The sequence below is a fragment of the Silurus aristotelis genome (assembly GCF_946808225.1).
Source record: "Silurus aristotelis genome assembly, chromosome: 7".
Lineage (NCBI taxonomy): Eukaryota > Metazoa > Chordata > Actinopteri > Siluriformes > Siluridae > Silurus > Silurus aristotelis.
Genome location: NC_139580.1, coordinates 28922897 through 28943178, shown reverse-complemented (window position 1 = coordinate 28943178; position 20282 = coordinate 28922897). Strand labels below are relative to the sequence as shown.

The window sequence follows — 20282 nt, the reverse complement described above, 5'->3', positions numbered from 1 at the left end:
AAGAATCTGGAACAATCTCTTCTCTGTGCTTAAGGGTCAAGGCCGGAAAACCATAATGGATGCCCGTAATCTTCGGGCCCTTAGACGGCACTGCATCACATACAGGAATGCTACTGTAATGGAAATCACAACTTGGGCTCAGGAATACTTCCAGAAAACATTGTCGGTGAACACAATCCACCGTGCCATTCTCTGTTGCCGGCTAAAACTCTATAGGTCAAAAAAGAAGCCATATCTAAACATGATCCAGAAGTGCATCCTCATTTGGGTGACATCAAGAGGTGTGATCATAAATCTTTCAACAATACAGAACACTGGAGAGAGAGAACTAACATGAGCACTGGAGTATAAAATTATAAGTTATGATCTTTCTACAGTCTTATACAGTCTTTATGGTTATAAAACTAGGAGCTACTGAGCAACTCATAAAATAGCTTAACATTTGTGATCATCACAGATCCAACACCAGCTTCTCCATGCCAGAGCCTTTAAACACTCCAGGAGGTCTTATGTCCAAACTCCACACATGAAGTGGGATCCAATTGGCACTGGTACGTGGTACTGGAAAGCCTACGGGATGGTACGGGATGTTTGCGGGTTCGGCATCTACTTCTTTAAAGGTCCATAATCTTCATGAGGTGGGACGTGACTGGAGCTGGCCAAACCTCAGGATGCCTCGGGATGGGGAGAGAAAGAGAAGCAGTGGAGAGGAATTAGCGTAGCTGCTGTTCATGATATTAATAGAACAAGTTGATAATGTGCATGTGATCAGATGTTCTGGAGCACAAGGTTATGATGTGAGACGTATGTTATGTGTAGGCTTTGCTAAAAAGATATGTTTTTAATCTGCACTTAAACTGGATGAGTGTGTCTGAGCCCGAACACTGTCAGGAAGACTGTTCCAGAGTTTAGGAGCTAAATGTGAGAATGATCTACCACCTTTAGTGGACTTTGCTATTCTAGGAACTACTAGAAGTCCAGAGTTTTGAGATCTCAGGGAGCGTGACGGATTGTAGCGTGTTAAAAGACTGGATAGATACATGGAGATAAACCATCTAGTGTTTTATAAGTAAGAAGTAGTAGTTTGTAGTCGATTCGAAACTTAACAGGTAGCCAGTGTAGGGACGAGAAGATTGGGTGCGTGTGGCATGGGCAGCTTACACATCTGGAAAGGCACCTTCAATGCTGAAAGGTATATCCAAGTTCTCAAACAACATATGCTTCCATCCAGACGTCGTCTCTTTCAGGAAAGACCTTACATTTTCCAACATGACAATGCCAGACCACATACTGCATCAATTACAACATCATGGCTGTGTAGAAGAAGGATCCAGGTACTGAAATGGCCAGACTGCAGTCCAGATCTTTCACCCATAGAAAACAATTGGCGCATCATAAAGAGGAAGATGCAACAAAGAAGACCTAAGACAGTTGAGCAACTAGAAGCCTGTATTAGACAAGAATGGGACAACATCCCTATTTCTAAACTTGTCTCCTCAGTCCCCAGACGTTTGCAGACTGTTATAAAAAAGAAGAGGGGACGCCACACAGTGGTAAACATGGCCTTGTCCCAACTTTTTTGAGATCTGTTGATGCCATAAAATTTAAAATCAACTTATTTTTCCCTTAAAAATGATACATTTTCTCAGTTTAAACATTTGAAATGTCATCTATGTTGTATTCTAAATAAAAAATTGAAATACAAAACTTCCACATCATTGCATTCTTATTTTATTCACAATTTGTGCAGTGTCCCAACTTTTTTGGATACGGGTTTATACTTGAGAAGTCTACTGAAAGTCTTAACTGTTAAACCAATTCTGAGGAGTAAGGGATATGTATAGTACCAGGCCTCCAAGTATCCAAGGGTCACTAAGACACTGAAAGGACAAGTTTGGAAAATTTTAACCATAAAAATTCAGGTTAAAGAAAACTCATACCTTGAATCGATAGTGATTCGTATTCCCTTACTCCCCTAGCACTTTTCCCAAGTTTGCTTTCAAATCAAAACACTTTTATTTCATCTGTAGCTGAAATAGAAAAGCCTTCAATTTGATAAATAATAATGCTTGACATATGAGCAACCATGCAGGTTTAATTTCTCACCACCCTAGTTCCTGTAGGGAAGGTCTCATATCGCCTGCTGTATCACCATGTGGCCAGGAGAGAGCAGACTAGACCGGAGTGTGAATGTGAATGCGAATGTGTTTTGTCCATTTATATAATAGTAGAATGTGTATTTATAGAACAGAATCAGTGCATGTCCTGCTCTGTGATTCGCTCCAAGTCAAACTGGGACAGATGTAAAGACTGAACACTAATATAAACTTAAACACTGTGGGAGATTATAGTTTAATGGTCAAGGTATTGGACACAAAAGGTCTTTGTATGTAACAATTATTGATCCTATAACCAGCTGTGACTTTCTATCAACTACAATAAAAAAACTAATAAATTCTGGCAATCAGTGTACCGAGCACTCACAAGCACATTTACACTACAAAAAACTCTTCATCTGGTCAAGGATTACAATCTTATTTCTAGCCATAAAAATCCCAAAGAGCAAATTGTTATTATTAGAAGATTAATATGATTGTTTTAAGATTATTTATATTTTTTAGCTGGTAAGGGTTAAAGTAAGTGATTTTACCTGCACATTGAGCTTAATTACCACCAAAGACATCATGAGAGGCCTTGTATCTTTTAAGACTTTATTTTAGCTGTAATAATTGGTTTTAAGTTTGCCAAGACCTGCAATAAGTTTAAGTATTTTTAGCAGCAGTACATAAAGATTTCACTTTGCTTTTGCATCGTAACTACTGCGTGAACAAGACAGTCTTCATTTAAATAAATAATTGTTGACAACACGTATGTATGTATGCGTAATCTCGGTTTGAATGGTATTCTAAATTAATTTCTTATTTGATTTACTAAAAATAGTTTTTAGTTTAAATGTCACATTTTAAGACAAAATATATAATGTTGACGATTCTTAGGTAAAAAGGAATTCTTTTATTTAGTAGCTCTGGTTTCAAGATCTTTTCATTCAAATTAAGCAAAGCAAACTGTTTAAAACAAATAACATGCTAGTTTTAAATTAATGAGACTAAATTCAACTGCATGGAAAGTGTTTTAATTCAATAAAGACATTTTGTTCTTTTCTAAAAGCTAGATGTGTTTTCTTATTTCAAGAAATCTTACCAGATGTAATTATCTTACGACAGATCATTGGACTTGTTTCTACTCTGTATATTCTCAAATCATGCCTTTATTTCTTATATTTAGATTTTTTTTAGTTTATTCCTTTTAATCTCATTTGTACAACTGAGCAGTTATGGGGTTAAGGGCCTTGCTCAGGGGCCCAGGAGTGGCTGCTTGGTGTGGCTGGGATTTGAACTCATGATCTTTGGATCCAAAAACCTTGGATCCACAAGGAATACTAATTACCAGGGATTATGGGTAACTATTTTTTTCATTGTAGCTTGAGGAAGTCACAGCTGGTTCTGAGATCAATATTCATTACAAACGTTAAATGTAATCACATATATTCATGCCATTTTGGTGGATGCTGGGATTCTGAAATCATGAGTAATTCATTGTGATGTCATGTATGGTTAAATCAAATGTTAAGCTGTGTGTGTGTGTGTGTGTGTGTGTGTGTGTGTGTGTGTGTGTGTGTGTGTGTGTGTGTGTGTGTGTGTGTGTGTGCACGTGCGTGCGTGCGTGCGTGTTAACTGGCTTGTTATTTTTCTTCACATAGTATCCCACTCCTCCGTTGCCTGCAGCGATGGAGGAAGAGGAGAAAGCTTGTGGTCCATCAGGCCTGTGGGAGGCACTTACACCCTGCAACGGCTGCAGAAACCTGGGCTTTTCACAGGTGCACACACACACACACACACACACACACACACACACACACACACACACACACACACACACACACACACACACACACACACACACACACACAGAGTTAAATTCAGCGTTATTCTCCTAGAAAACTATTGCAACATGCTTGCAATATCTAAGAAGTGATACTAAGCAGAAATACAGACACTGTATGAGCAAAAGTATTGGGACACCTGATATTTTCCACCCATATTTGCATATTTGGTTCTTCTTCAAACTATTACCACAAAATTGAATCCACACAATTGTATCAGACATCTTTGCATGTTGAACATGAAGTTTTCCTGGGAGAACTAGGTGACCCAACATCTGTACCAGCATGACAATGCTCTTGTGCACATAGCCAGCACTATAAAGATCTGCTTTCCTAAGGGTTGGAAGATGTGGAGGATCTCCTGCTTTAGAGCTCCAACCCTACTGAACTTATGAATGTGAATGCTGACTGCACTCCAGGCCTCCTCACCTTCTCACCTACATCAGTACTTGACTTTTCTAACATGCTTGTGGCTGAAGGAGCATAAATCTCCACAAATCCAGTAGAACAACAGCTCAGAAGAATGAGGAGTGTTGCTTAATATAACAGCAAATACAGTACCAATCTTATGGTCTGGTGTCCAAACCTTTTTATCATATAAAGCTTATGAAGTCACAGATGCCATCTGCTTATATCTGTAAGTTCATTTATTTTGATACAATAAATTTTTATACAGTATATCATTAAAACAATATTTTTTTGATATCTAATAAGAGTTCACACGAATGTGCAGTTTGGGCTTTAGTGTGCCAGCCTACTCTGAAAGTAAGTTTGTTTTAGAATTGTGGAAAATGGAGTGTATTGAGTGTATGAGAGGATAAACTGAAGCACTTGTGCAGGATTTTTTGCCAGAGATGCATTTGGCATACATGCATGAATTACAGTGGCTAAAAAGTGCAAAAAAAAAGGAAAAAATCAGAAAAACAAATAAATAAAAAAATAATAAAAAAAAGAACAAAACAGAAAACTAATGAACTAATGCGAAAAATTAAGCAAATGAATGAATTTGAAAACAAATGAAACATATTAACAAATGCAAAAACAAATTAACAGTGACACACACAATGACAGTTTACATGTCTGTCACTCAAGATATAAGGGAATTAGAACAGGCTGCTCGACTGCGTGTATGTGTAAAAGTGTAAATAAATGTAGTTACGCTTTTGGAAAAAATGTTCAAACACAGAGCTCCACTCATGTACAAAAGATTAGTTATGAGAAACTAAATTTCCTACTTCCTGTATCTTCTGAATGTCTCATCCAGTGAGCGGAACAGTAATACCTAACCTTTCTGATTTGTCCGAATTGTGATTGTGTTTGTTCATTTGTTTTCTAATTTGTTCATTCGTTTCAGGATTTTTTTATTTGTTTTCGGATTTCTAAATTTGTTTTGCACTTTCCGGCCACAGTAATGAATGTTACACACACCCACACCCACACCCACACCTTTTTAGGGTTAATAGAGTATGTGGACTCGGATCTTGCTTTAGTTCTTTACTGTGTTAATGTGTGTTCATGTGTGTGTAGTTCAACTGAGGACAGTGGTGGTGCTGTTGGCTTTTGATTCAGCCCGTGTCTCAGCATCTCTTTTCATGCGAGTGTGTTGCTATGGAACCCGATGGAAGTAAGATGCGAAGACTGTGCTGCACTTCTTTCCTTAGTGCCGTATATGGTAAAGGATGGATGAATAAATGAATAGATAGATAGAGAGACAGATATATATTATTGCAAAGAAGTGAAGTGTAAGGGTCAAGGTATCGATATGACGATAAAGCCAAGCTGCTTAGCAACTAATCAATCATGCAGTTTATTGTGTGTGTGTGTGTGTGTGTGTGTGTGTGTGTGTGTGTGTGTGTGTGTCTGTGACCCCATTTATGTTGTGGAGGAGGGATTTCCCCCCTCATACAGGAAATGTAATTATGCTGCAGGAAGTGTAATCAAGTCACATACTGGTCCACCCACCTGCGTCATATATGTGTGTGTGTGTGTGTGTGTGTGTGTGTGTGTGTGTCTCTTCCTGCTGCCATGACAACAGCGAAGGAGGTTGCAAGTTGTACAGTTTTGGATGGGATTCCTCCTGTTAAAAGAAAAATTTCTGCACCTCCAGACACACTTGATTTGTCAGTCCTTTCTCCTGCATTGACACACACACACACACACACACACACACATGCGCACCGCACACATGCACAAGGGTTCTTATGGTTGCTAGGAGACAGAAATTCATAAAGTGCAAGGCGTGGGATATCCGCCTACTTCGCATTGACAAATCTATCCAAAAAGGTGCGTCAGAGCACTGCACAGGAGCAGAGAGGAGCGGGGAGAACCTTCTCACTGTGCGTTCTCTCCTCCTCCTCGTTTTTCCTCGGTTCCTCTTTATATATATGTTAAATCTTGGGGAACCTGGCCATGAAGCCACGTGGAAAATTTTTTTTTTTACTTCCACAGTAAGTGACTAGTGTGTCCTATTACTGATAATCGGCACACGTGCATGTCGCAGGTCAATCCAGAGGCTGTTAAACAAGATAGCAGACAACAGTGTTAGTGTGTGTATAGAACAGCGCATGGTGCTGAAACTTGTTGTAAACGAAAGCATAAAACCCGTGGATACCTACAGAAGACTTTGAGTGCAGTACGGTGATGAGACACTCAGCCGCAGTAAGATATGTGAACAGTCTAAACGTTTTAAACATGGCCGTACATCTGTCAGTGATGATCCCGATTCCGGGTCGTGGTGGTTCCCTGATGACGAAGTAAAGCAGGATGGTCCTAGGATGGTTCGGGCGTACTAAAAAATAATTCTATGCTGAATCTTTCCAGTCGTTAGTTAAACTCCTTGAAATTTATTTCAAGCCATTAGTGAAACATTTTCAGAACAGCAGGAAAGTCACCGGGAGCATTCCCTACTTCTGTCCTGAAGCTGTTTCCATTTTCTCTTGACATTTCTATTTGTCAGAATGAACAGAACATGCTGTTCCTTACCAGGCATTTTCGACTGCTGTGGGAATGGAGTGCGTGACATTTCTTGTTTAGATGAACAAACCAGCGCTCTACAAGAGATTCACTGAACTGAACTGTGGGTCGGCGATGACATTTGAGGAGGAAAATCTCGCCTCTGCCCTTAGCTGACTGTAGCACGTGTGTTGCGTGACACTTTTCTCTGAATGCAACATCTACTTTGCATGGACTCACATACACTTATTATTCATATTGATGCTGCAACCTGAAATGCGACCTGAAATTCGGTTTATTGTGATTGTAAATATGATTTTGATATGTGATATTTGATATGTTCAAAATATTAATGTGGCTGGAAAGTTTTAATTTGGGGAAGCGAAAACAAAAATAAAACAACTGCCTGTTTAATCTTTAATTTAGCATTCTGTATTCAAGCCAAATATTAAAAGTAAATTTGTTAAAACCTGACTTCTCCAGCCATATGTGGTTCCTTTCTAAACTGTTACCACAATACTGAAGCCACACAATTGTATCAGACATCGTTGGATGCTGCATAAAGTTTTGCCTTTACTTAAACTAGAAGACCCAAACCTGTTCCAGCATGACAATGACCCTGTGCAAAATGCAAACTCCATGAGGATCTACATTTCATGGTTTGGAAGATGTGGAAGATCTCCTGCTACAGAGCTCCAACCCTATTGAACATAATAAATGCGAACACTGACTGCACCACAGGTCTCCTGACCTTCTCACCCCCATCAGAACCTGACTTTACTAACACCCTCATGGCTAAAGGTGCACAAATCTCCATAGAATCTTGTAGAACATCTCCCCAAAAGAGTGGCGGTAAATGAATATAGAAATGTCCACACTAATACGTTTCTGTTTGAAAATACGCATATATTTCTCTCTGTTTTGGCCTTCCGTCCACTCCGAGTTGGTGCTGTCAGCCAATGAAAAGGTCGTTTTTCGAAAATGCTTTTTTCCGTGTCGCAGCGTGGATTGTGTGAAAACTGAGGCTTTAAAAATCTATCACTTTTCCTAGAGTCGGGAAGATAAATACGACAGGCGGAAATGTTGCAGGTCGAAGCGTCTTACGTTTTGCTCTTGCACAGTAAGAAGGTGAGCGTTTTCTGATGTTTCAATGTTGATAAGCAACTGTTTGATAAAACTAAAGTGTGGACCCGGAGCCATATTCTAATTTATCCGGATTAGTGTAGTCGTAGTTTAAGTCTGGAATGTTTAAAAACAAGCACATACCAATCTTATGGCCAACTGTCTACAAACTTCTTGCAGAAAGGCATCAGATTGAACCCTCCTTGTGTATTATTACCTGTAGTTAGTGCATTAGCAGGACGTATTGATTATACATCTGATTTTGACGCCAAAAATAGTGTTGACATCAGATATTATTTATTCCCCAAGGTTTTTACAACTGCCCCATCCTCCACAATCTCCAGTCTGCAATCCACTTCTCCAATTTCATTCAAGTACAACCACTCGAGTTGCGCTGAATTCTAAAGGTCCTTATTTGCCGCACATTTACTCCTCCATTTACAGCACATTGTGCTTTTTTTGGTTTTCTTTGTGCTTTTTTTACCTCGCCAGTCATTAATTATGGTATTTGCCTCATGGTGTTTTTTATTCAACACCGATTTTCTTGCCTTGTTTGGATTGTATGCCTTTGCCTTTATGCACATAAAACCCTTGGGTTTAACTTCACCCTGTATACGTCCGCGCTAATCTTCTTATAGATGCTGCATTTAATCCGATAAGTCTTGCACTCTTTAATTAACTATGAAATAACACGACTTTGGTGACAAACAAGTCACACTGCCTGGAAGATCACTGTGATCCTGATGTTTCTTAGGCTTTAAACACAAATATTATTTAAGACAAACTTTAGCTGGGAGCATTTATTCTGCCCAAAATCTTCTTCCAAGCCACTAAGTCAGCGTGCTTCTGAGAGGAAGTGATTGTGTAAGTCATTCTGGAAAACGTATGTACACAATCTTTAAATTCCTTTGGGTTTACATATCTGTACATATTAAAAATAATGGAAAAGCCACGTTTTAAAAAATACTATATACACCTTCAGTGCTTCCATAGGATTTAAGAGGCTTACTAGCAGCCAACTTATGCTAATTAAATGCTCTTGATTAGCGAGAGTGACTACTTCTATAAAAGCCCAAATTTTAGCAATTTGCTGGTCTGGAGCATTCAGATTTGTGTTACTACAACTCCAAGAAGGAAAAACATTAGCAATAATCTTGAGAGACTGGTAGAAAATCCTCCCTTGGCATGAAGAGCGGCTTTACACACTCTCGGCATCTCAACAGTTAATTTCTCAAAAAATTCAGCTGAAATACCTACGTGCCTCGAAGGTGTTCTTCACTAGTTGGAGATTTGTTGTTCATCCCAAAGCAGTTCTTTAGGATTTAGGTGCAGTGACTGGGCAGGTCATTCGATGATATCACTCCAGATGACTATTTGCTTTTTAAATAATGATTACAGAGCTTGCAGGCTCATTGTCTTGTATGGTAAAGTTGTTTCCAATGAGCCACAGTCCAGACAGAATTGCATGGTGTATGTTGAAGTATGGAATGGTAGCCATGTTGGTTCAGGATTTTTTTTAGTTTCCAGGACCTTCCCTGCTCCAAAATAACCCCAAACCATTAAGCTTTTACCTCCATGTCTGACTGCTAACATCTTCTTTCCTGTCTTACATACAGTAAGTGGTTAAAATAGTGGACTTTGGATCAAAAGGTTCTGAGTTTAAATCCTTTCCCCTGGTACTAGTTACCATTAAGTGTGAAAGGGAAAGTAACCTTCACAGTGATTCATAAATATGAAATATTGAGGTCTCTGTTTTGCATAAGCTAAAGATATTTAGGCAAATTATTTTTTCACACACTTCAATCTAGCATGCAGGTGAATTCCTGTGTTAAGTTAACTTAAATATTGGGAATCGTTTCAAAATAACTGCTTAGAGGCAAATTGATTTCTGCATCTTTTAAATATTTCAAATCAGTGGGATGAAATGTTTATATGCTTATATGTTCCTATCTTCTTGTATTCTAACAAAAGCTTGTCACTATTCTCCGGTTGGATTGTTTCCAATTCCCTCTGACAAAACGTCTCTAGGTTACGTTTGTAACCCTGGTTCCCTGAGGAAACGCCTCTGCGTGACCACGCTCTGAACCACGTGTGTAATCAGTCTAATGGTAAAACGCAACATGCATTTCAGTGGCCACAAGGGCTGACATGGACAAACCAATGGCCCTAGTGGTCTCTTTGGTGGCCCTGAGAGCCAAATCTGAAGCACGACGCAGCTCTCAGACATTGTCACTGACCGTACTCACTCCCTCATCTAGCTCTCGCAGCAGGTCGGCGTGATGCATTGTGCACCCAGCTCGAGGCTTGACCCGAAGAGCGCTCTATTGGAGACATAGACATGCGACCGCAGTGGGAACAACCAGCTCCCTCGAGATCCGACGAGCATACTCACCTCCCAAGCAAGCGACAGACGGAGGCATTGCTTGCTTTTCATATATTATATACTTACCTGTCCTGTTGAAACAGACACACACAGAGCACTTCCTGAACAAAGAGAAGCTAGCGCCGACTCCAAATATTTCCTCCCTCAATTACAATATAAATGTATTTTTAATAGCCACAAACATACATTCTGCATCCTGCAACAATTTATATTCAGTGAAAGCACTTTTAAAACAATCATTTTCATGAGGGAGCCAGTGGGGACTGTGGCAAAGGAAAAGCTTCCTGAGAATTTAAAAGAAACCTTTTGAGAAACCAGACTCAAAAGGGAACCCATCCACATTCTCATCCACCAAATGTCAATTTATAAGGGTTCCATCCTATTATTATATATATATATATATATATATATATATATATATATATATATATATATATATATATATATATATATATATATATATATATATATATATACGTGTGTGTGTGTGTATATACTGTAGTTTATATAATAGTGCATAGTTTAGTTTTTTCCTGATTTTCTGAATTTGTTTCTGTTTTTTTTTTCCGAATTTATCTTGTTTAGCTGATCACCAGATCTAAGCCTGGATTACATTTTTGATTCTGCCTACTGTTTTGGATTTGTTTGCCTGTTTTTCACTAAGCACTTGTATCCGCTATCGTGCATATGTGCATTACATGACATGAACTATGACTCTAAGATAAATGCCTGGACAAATCTCGAAGTGCTGTGCAAGTTTACACTTCTAATTGGTGTAAATTCACATACTGAATTTTGGAAAGTGGTCTGTTCCACAGCAATTTATGGATGTTCACTTGTGTGTCAATGTGTTTTCAACTTGTGTGTCAGTGCTGCACTGACATTTTCTTAAATGTGTCATAAAGGCTTGGTTTGTTTGTATTTTCTGTGTAATAGATTACTCAATTTAGTGTGAAATGAGCATTTTAATGCGGTATGTGTTTTACAGTCTCATCACAATGCATTTTTTGCATGAGGGTACAGAGGATATAAAGTCCAACTGTGTAGGGAATGAGCCGGAAGGCCGATGCTAACAACCGATTCATTCTAATTAAATGAGGTATACATTTATTTCTGCTCGTGTTGAGTGTGCTGATACCCCTGAAGGAAATGCCTCATGTTTTGTTGATTTGTCCTCCCTAACTGTAGTTCTGAATATTGTTGAACTTTTACAGATGGTTCCCAAGTTAGGAGTTTGATTTATACTGTCAGGGAACCACCTGCCACGCCTCCCTACAAGGCTCACACTCTCACTCAGCCTCTCCCTGCTCTAATCACCTACACCTATTCCCCATTTACCTTTCCGCTTTATAAGGTCCCGATTCCCCTCTCACTCACTGTTAGTCCCCACGCCGAGATGCAGCCTGCCCAGTTCCCCACCAATCATTCCAAGGTGGCGTTTCTCATCTCGCGTCTAACCGGGAAGGCTTTGTCATGGGCGAGCGCAATGTGGAACGCCAATAGGGACATTATCAATGCTTATTCCCGGTTCACCAGGCACTTTGCAGGCTATCCAGCTTTTTGCGAGGAGCCTGTGTTCCAGTTTGGCTGTCCCTGCAGCCCATTTAATCCCCAGTCTCCAAGCCCCACTGAGTACACCGCTCAGTCTCCGAAGCCCCACTGGGGGCATCGCCCAGCCGTTGTTCCTCGCTGGGGGTGGTGTTTAGATCTTCAGTTCCACTGGGGGTGTTGCTCCGCCGGGAATATTTTCTGGGTTTGACCGCCCTGCTCCCAACCTCTAAAGAGGGCACTGCACCGTGCCAAAGTCCCTCTGAGGGCGCCGCCATGCTCCATGGCACCGTGGAGGGCGCCGCTGCGCTCCAGTCCGATGCCTTGGACATCCTGGCCTCAAAGGGGTTTCACCCAGTGGCAGTTCGCAGCAAGCTCTGCGGTGCCCACCACTGGCACCCGACCTTCCTCATGTCCCAGGTTGTGCGGGCCTGTCCTAAATTTTTGAGAGACGCTTTTGTCCACAGTGACTTCCATTTATTTCATTTTATATGTCTGAGTAACTAAGGGTTAAGGCCCTTCCTTAAGGGCTCAGCAGTGGCAACCTGTTGGTTCTGTGATTCAATGTTGGGCCATCAGAGCCAGAAAGATTTTTTGTGCTGGCTTAAACTCTGAATGCCCCCGGCAGTACCCTTCACTATTTGAGGTAACAACAAAGAGCCTGCACCTTTCGATCAATGTAGACATTGTGGATCATAATAGACCAGAATCAATTCAATTTCAATTCATTTTTATTTGTATAGCGCTTTTAACAATGAACATTGTCTCAAAGCAGCTTTACACAGATAATGCGGTGATTAAAAATGAATATGTTCTTTATGAGTAAGTTTGTCCCTGATGAGCAAGCCGGTGGCGACTGGCGACTGTGGCAAGGAAAAACTCCCCGAGATGGCATAAGGAAGAAACCTTAAGAGGAACCAGACTCAAGAGGGAACCCATCCTCATCTGGGTTACACCGAATGTCCATTTGTGGCGGGTATACAATGTTGCGGGGTGCAGTGATGATGATCAAAAGCGAAGTGTATTTCTGAGTCAGTGTAGGAGACTGTTGACATCACTGACTTACTATATATTTTTGTCTATGAATATGTATTAAATTCCCAATAGACTATTTATTTAATAGCATTGCTCCAAGATGTGCGGCATCCATATGTAAGTTTCAAAGGGAATTGCCTTACGGACAGCACTGTGAGCACTGCAGGCATCCAACTGATTGTAAATCTATGCTGCTTGAAACTATTGCTTTAAGCAATCAGATTGCAATTTGGCCACTTTGCAAAAAAAATTTCACATTGTCGTTATTCACTGATGGACAATTGAATAAAGAAAATTGTTCATGGCGATTGAAGCAAACTTTTTATATTCATTACAGTCCAAATCCATCTTCATGGTCCCTGAGTTTAACCCTTCACAATAACCTCATGGACCTCTCCGTTCATGTGGAGCCGTTCATGCGATGGAGCAGAATCAGAGCTTGGGTACAAATTTTTTACGTTATAATTTATAATTCATAATCGATTTATTTCTGTAAACTTGCTTAGGGACAATGTCTATTAAAACTAAATTGAATTGAATTAGTTCTGTATCTCAGGGGCATGTGATTATCTTGAGAGTGAGAGTGTGAGATCGAGTGAAAAAAGAGAACACTAGACTTTGATTATTGCTGCAAAAAAAACCCAGTGAAGGAGCTAAATCATTTTAGAAGGCGATCATCGGCATTCTAAATGATCTGAACTGGAGATTTGAGTGGGTTTATTTTTTTGGTGTTGTAGAGGTGGTAGTGGTTAAGGCATTGGAGTTCAAATCCCAGCCACACCAAGCTGCCCCTCCATCTGCCAAATGCCATTAATTTATCAAGGGATCTGGAGTTTGTCACCTAATCAGTTCAATTTTATTTAAATTTTATTTGTATATCACATTCAAGAGTGGACTTTGTCGCAAATCAGTTTTACAGAATAAAATAGATTCAGAATAAAAATATGAAATGTATCTCTATAAGTTTATCTCTAATGAGCAAGCTAGGTGATGGTAATAAAGGAAAAAAAGCCTCAGATAATACAAGAAAAGTTGCTTTAACTCATCACATGTAAATTCTAATTCTTTCTTTGCAGATCCCAGCAGGGTCAAAGCATAGGGTCAGCCATGAAGGGATCTGTAAGTGTGATTGGTCAGTTAGTACAATTACTAACTGACCAAGAGGAATAGTTATGAACTGTTCTGATCTACAGTTCCTTCTATCATAGAAATTGTAGCCCGAAACCATTGTACTAAAACTGTTCTTTTCATCTTCATGGTTTCTGAATGGTACCATTCGCAGTAATTTCATTAATTTGTAGTCTGTTATATGGAATTGTTCTTAGCAGCAACGAGTGGTGTCTAAGTTGGAAATCAGAAGAAATAAGGCCTACAGAGCAGTGGGAGTCAAATACAGTGGTTTAGAATCTCAGAAGCAATTGTAACTTGGCAGAAAAAAAACATCCCGGTTCTTCAGATAGCTCCTATAGCTAAAAAAATACCTACTTACAAAGGGCTTGAATATAAGCAAATATAATTCAGACTAGACATGAACACTAATTCAAGTCCTGAACACTAATTAGAAGGCTTTTCTATAACTGTGGGGGTTTTAAAAGACAAAGCTCTACCCCCTGCTGTAACCTTCACTATCTGAGGTAACAACAAAGTGTCTGCATGTTTTGATCAACGTAGGCATGGTGGATCATAATAGACCAGAAGTTCACTTTGTGGCTGAGGTACTGCGGTGAGAGGCTTTTCAGCGCTTTACATAGTGTGTCAGCAGTGGTGGGCTGTGCATTTGGTATCTGGGCCTTCAGTGGAGACTTACCTGACTTAATCCACCTCTTAATACCACCACTATCAATACTATACAAAAACGCAATATAACCACGCGTGGCATTACAGAGAGAGAGGTATTTCACATATGGAGGGTGAATACCATTTTACTAAAGCAAGCTCCAAACCTCTACACTACAACCGCAACTGTGCCACCTACATAATCTGGAGCTGTTCAGAATCAATATTTGTCTAATAACATGAGAAAAACATAAAAATGTTAATTAAAAAAACCTACTCACCAAAGATGCATACTCATAATGCATACTTATATGATTTGCACCGCTCCTCAGAGGCTAGAAGTCAGTGCTATTGCACTTAGGCAATTGGACTGGAAATGGCGAACAAACCCTTTCCTGGGCTGAGACAAGTGAGCTAGCTTCGGGGTTGGCCAACCTCCCCTTATGATGTCTAGCTTTTCTGGAAAAGTCCGCATTTAAAATGGATTTTTAAGACCAAATACATTTCTCTTTCTCCGTCAGCTATTGTGAGCGTAAAAAAATCAGATGTATTAATGTGTGCAGCGTGCTACAGACATGTTTTGCTAGTCGAACTTGAATGTAACTGGCCCTGTGAGGCGAATTTAATTGGTTAAAGAAACAGTCCAATTGCTAATATAGTTTAAGGTAAAACGGCCAGCAGTACTGATTCTGAAGGCCCTGGGCAGATTAGATTGACATAGCAGCACTTAGAGGCTGAAATCTGATTGAATAAAGAATTTTACATCCACATCCACGTACTGGAAGCAGTGCAACCAAGAGAAACATTACGAAATGAAGAGAATAAACTGTTGGAAATAAATGAATACATTTTCATGTAACAAACTTTCTTTCGGCTTCTCCCATCAGGGGTCGCCACAGCAGATCATCCGCATGATTGATCTGGCACGTTTTTACGCTGGATGCCCTTCCTAACGCAACCCTCCCCATTTATCCGGGCTTGGGACCGGCACTAAGAGTGGCTGGGGTTGGTTCCCTGATCGGGGATCGCCGCATCCTAACCACTAGACAACCAGGGGACCTTAATTTCATGTAACAAATAAAATGTATTTTGTATATGTAGGTCAGTGCTTCTGATAGTGTTTAGGCCAGCACTGTGTGTCAGTAGTAATATTTTGCAATCAAATGCGAAATGTGATGGAACATGAATAAGCTGTAGGGGTCATGTGGTCATATCAGGTTCTAGTAATCGCTCTTGCGACTGCATTCTGGACTAACTTCCTAGATTGTTATAATACAGTAAAAATGAAAGAACACATTCACATGAGAATCACAAGGCATTTATGGGATCTCTGCTTCAAGCCATGCCTTTATTAGGACAGAACATTATGCTGAGCCTTACTGCAAAGTTTATTGCGAGATTGATGAAACCAATCCTCTCTAAGCACTCCAAGTGGGAGAGCCAGGACACACACTCAGAGTAGTACATCAGAGATAAAGCTGCCAAGTCAAGTAGTTTAAGAGCAAAAGGGTAGCAGCACTCTTGACCTTTTTTTTTGTCTGATTTGCTTCATTTTGTGGAGCAGTTGCCTAACAATGAGTTTCTCTTTTTTTCTTATTTGCTTTTCTCTTTAACCAAATCAATTCTCTCTGACTTCATTTAGTTCAGCGGTGGTTTGTTTTTACTGTTTGTTTTTCAGAGCTCATTTCGTGCCCAAGACCTGAGTGTTTAGAGCGGGAGGTCTCTAAATAGAGTTCCGGGTTTAATAACAGCCTCAAGGCGGCTTCTCTACTTGTGAATTTTATACCGTTATCCTCCACCAACCATATTTATTCTATTACCATCAGACAGAAGGAAATGCGTATTTCCTGTATCTGGCAGTAGATGGTGCAATTTAGTAATATTACATTTTATTGTTTAATTACTGTATAGGATTTTGGATTGCAGAATTGGCTACTGGGCACGTGACATCACACGACATCTCCCTACAAGTGTTTTAATATGTCACATATGCATGTTGTGCGCAATCACAAAAACAGTGCAGTTTTGCAAACTATCTTGTGACAGTTTGCAGCGAAACAAAAGCACATTTGGTGTTGAATTCTGCACCATACATTGAAAACGAAATGTAAATTCTAGCTGTTTAATTATTGTCCTCCATATTAGCTGACAGTCTCATTGTTATTGTCATTTCAGATGTTACTGAGGTTTTTTGTTTCTGATTTTCTTCTTAGCTTTTATTCTACACTAGGAGTGCTTTTGATTGGTTTGCTTTTTCACTGCATTGCCAAAAAAAACTAATATACCTTGTATAAGAGTACATGATTGAAGATTCTCAAATAAACAAAGCTTTATTCATTGCTCACTGACATTAACAACCTAACAATCCTACAAATCACCTGATCCTGGAGAACACAAAGTTACCATACAATTGTGTGTGCTTTGTGTCTATCTATCTATCTATCTATCTATCTATCTATCTATCTATCTATCTATCTATCTATCTATCTATCTATCTATCTATCTATCTATCTATCTATTTATATATACACACACACAGTATATACAGTATATATCATTAACGAGTGTATTCTCATTACTATCCCATACTATATAATATGCAGTTCTACCTCTGGCATGTTAATCTTTATTCTATGTGATTCTCAGGACACTCCTCAGTCTCAGATGTGTTGTGATGCGAGATATACGCATCACAACACATTTTATACACACATCAGAGAGACAGTGTCGCAGCGAGTGGCAGCCTTTTCAGCGGCTTTGTGTGTTTTTTTTTCTCTTCTTTTCTTGTGTGTGCTTTTGTTGCATCTAATTATCTATACTATAAATATGGATTTTCACAAGCCAAAACTTGTTTATTCGAGGATTCAACTACTTTCTCTGAAAAAGTCCCCTGCGTGTGTGGTTTCCCATTTACCTGACTAGTTGAGAAGGCCATATTGCGGCTGCAGAGTCAGCGCTAAGCTAAAGGCCAAGCGGCTAGCGAAGAAGAGCCGATATAAGCCTTCGGTACCTTCTGGAATTGGAAATGTGAATTCACTACCGGAAAAGTTTGACGAACTGACTGCGCTGGTGAAAAATTATAAAATCTACAGAGTGCGGTTTACTGTGCTTCTCTAAAACGTGGCTCATGTCTAGCATTCCGGATGCTAACATGGAGTTACCCAGCTTCAGCACAGTCAGGGCAGACAGAGACACTAAAGCCTGCGGGAAGCAGGAGGAGGACTCGCTATATATGTGAACACGAGTTGGTGTAATCCTGAGCATTTGAAACAAACAGGGACATTGTACTTCTGGCTGTAAGTCTGCATCCCTATTACTTGCTCAGAGAGTTTGGACACGCCATTGTTCTCATTGTTTACATGCCCCTATGCGCCGAGGCGGAGGTGGCGTGTGACGTCATCCATTCTACTGCTGCAAGGTTACAAACACAACACCCTGTTCCACCTGTGAGGAGGTTGTTGACTGCACTACTGACTACATCAACATCTGTATTAATGTTGTTGTTCCAGTATAAACTGTATGCTGGTATGCTAAACACAAGCCCTGCATCACAAACGACATCAAGGGTCTTTCGAACCAGAAGAAGAGGGCCTTTAAGGACGGTGATCAGCAAAAGCTGAAGAGTATGCAGAGGGAACTCAGGGAGTCCAGCTCAGGGAGGCGAAGGAGCAGTACAAGAGGAAGCTGGAGCAGATGTTGCAGAACAACAGCATGAAGGAGGTATGGGACAGGATGAAGATAATCACCGGATGCAGTTTGAAGCGGGGTAACACCATTGAACAGGTTTGACCACCCTAGCTCATTTACACTGCAGTACATTGCAACCCCCACCCCCACTTCTGCTCTCTTTCTCACCCCCCTCGAACTAACTGTAGCACAGGGGAGAGTTTCCCTCCTCCCACGTTCACCGCAGACCCGGTGTGCAGAGAGCTGAGGAGGCTTCATCAAGTGCTTTCAGCACCATCCTGCCTCTGCTCATCAGAGATAAAGTGACAGAGATGGGAGTGGGCTCACACCTGGTGGCATGGATCACAGACTACCTGACAGGCAGAACTCAGTATTTGCGACACTGTACTCTCTCCGGTCCTGTTTACCTTGAACACATCGGACTTTCAATACAACTGCCACGTACAACAGTTTGCAGATGACACTGCTATGGTGTGCTGTATCTGGAGGGGACAGGAGGAGGAGTACAGTAAACTGATCCAGGACTTCAGTGCATTGTGTAAATTTAACCACCTGCAGCTCAACACCACAAAGAGACCAGGGAGATGGTGGTGGACCTCAGGAGACCCAGGCCTCAACCGGAGTCTGTGACTATTAATGGTGACTGTGTGGAGATTGTAAAGATCTACAAATACAAGGGAGTGCAGCTGGATGCTAGAATGGACTGGACTGCAAAGACGGACAGAGACGGCTGTACTTTCTTAGAAGGCTGGTGTCCTTCAACATCTACAAAAAGCAAATCAGATTGTAATGGCTAGTGCCCCCTTTAGTGCCCCCTTTTATGTGGCGGTGTGCTTGGGAGGCAGCTTCAAGAAGAAGGATGTCTCATGTTTGGACAAGCTGGTGAGGAAGGTGGGCTCAGTTGTGGGCTTGGAGCTGGACAGCCTGACATTAGTGGCAGAGAGACTTGAGGCTTAAGTCAATCATGGACAATCTACTGCAATAAATACTATTTTATTCATCTTATTGCCTATGTTTGTGGATATTGCTGTAAATTTCCCACTGGGATGAATAAAGTATCTATCTATCTATCTATCTATCTATCTATCTATCTATCTATCTATCTATCTATCTATCTGTCTGTCTGTCTGTCTGTCTGTCTGTCTGTCTGTCTGTCTGTCTGTCTGTCTGTCTGTCTGTCTATATTGGTCAGAAATATTTGGTCACTTTCTAAATAATAAAAATAGAGCACATCTACTAATAATCATACAGTATATAAATAAATCTTTTTACAGATGCTAATATCTTATAAATAATGCATCGTGATACTAATGCCATCTTGTATCTGATGCACAGGTTTTTAAATCGATGCATCAAATCATTAACATCTGCATCACTTTATTTACATTTATGGCACTTGGCATAAATTCCCTTATCCTGCAGTTACAAAAGTCTTTGTTAATAAATACTTTTTGATACTCACAAAGCAAAAGTACCAATGCAAAAGGGAAGGAACATTTTGGACTTCTGATCAGAAAGTCAAAAAGTTCAAAACCCAGCACAATCAAGCTTCCACTGTTGGGCCCTTGAGAAAGTGAATCTGCTAAAGTGTGGATTGTGAGGTAGAGAGGTGGCGATTAATTTTTCTGACTTTGTAGGAGTTGGTGGACGAGTGGAGCAGTGGGCTGATATCGTACAGCTGCATTCTGAATCAGAGAGTTGAGGAACGGAGGTTGAATGTCCTTCAGGAAAGACGTGCCAGGAGTGAGTTGCAGTAGTCCAATTTTGATAGGACAGAAACAGATAAATTCTCCAGAGGAAATCCACATTAACATGTTTAATTAGCATTGAGAGAAG

General features: G+C 40.3%; 1 protein-coding gene across 6 annotated transcripts in view; it reads left to right on the top strand.

Annotated features, from left to right (window-relative positions):
* anks1b (ankyrin repeat and sterile alpha motif domain containing 1B) overlaps window positions 1–20282 on the top strand; it is a 251294-nt gene that overhangs the window by 87031 nt on the left and 143981 nt on the right. For all 6 annotated transcript variants that reach the window (XM_083546162.1, XM_083546165.1, XM_083546166.1 and 3 more), the window contains one exon: window positions 3761–3877. In XM_083546162.1, the coding sequence (XP_083402288.1) occupies window positions 3761–3877 (117 nt within the window). The remainder of the gene's footprint in view (window positions 1–3760; window positions 3878–20282) is intronic.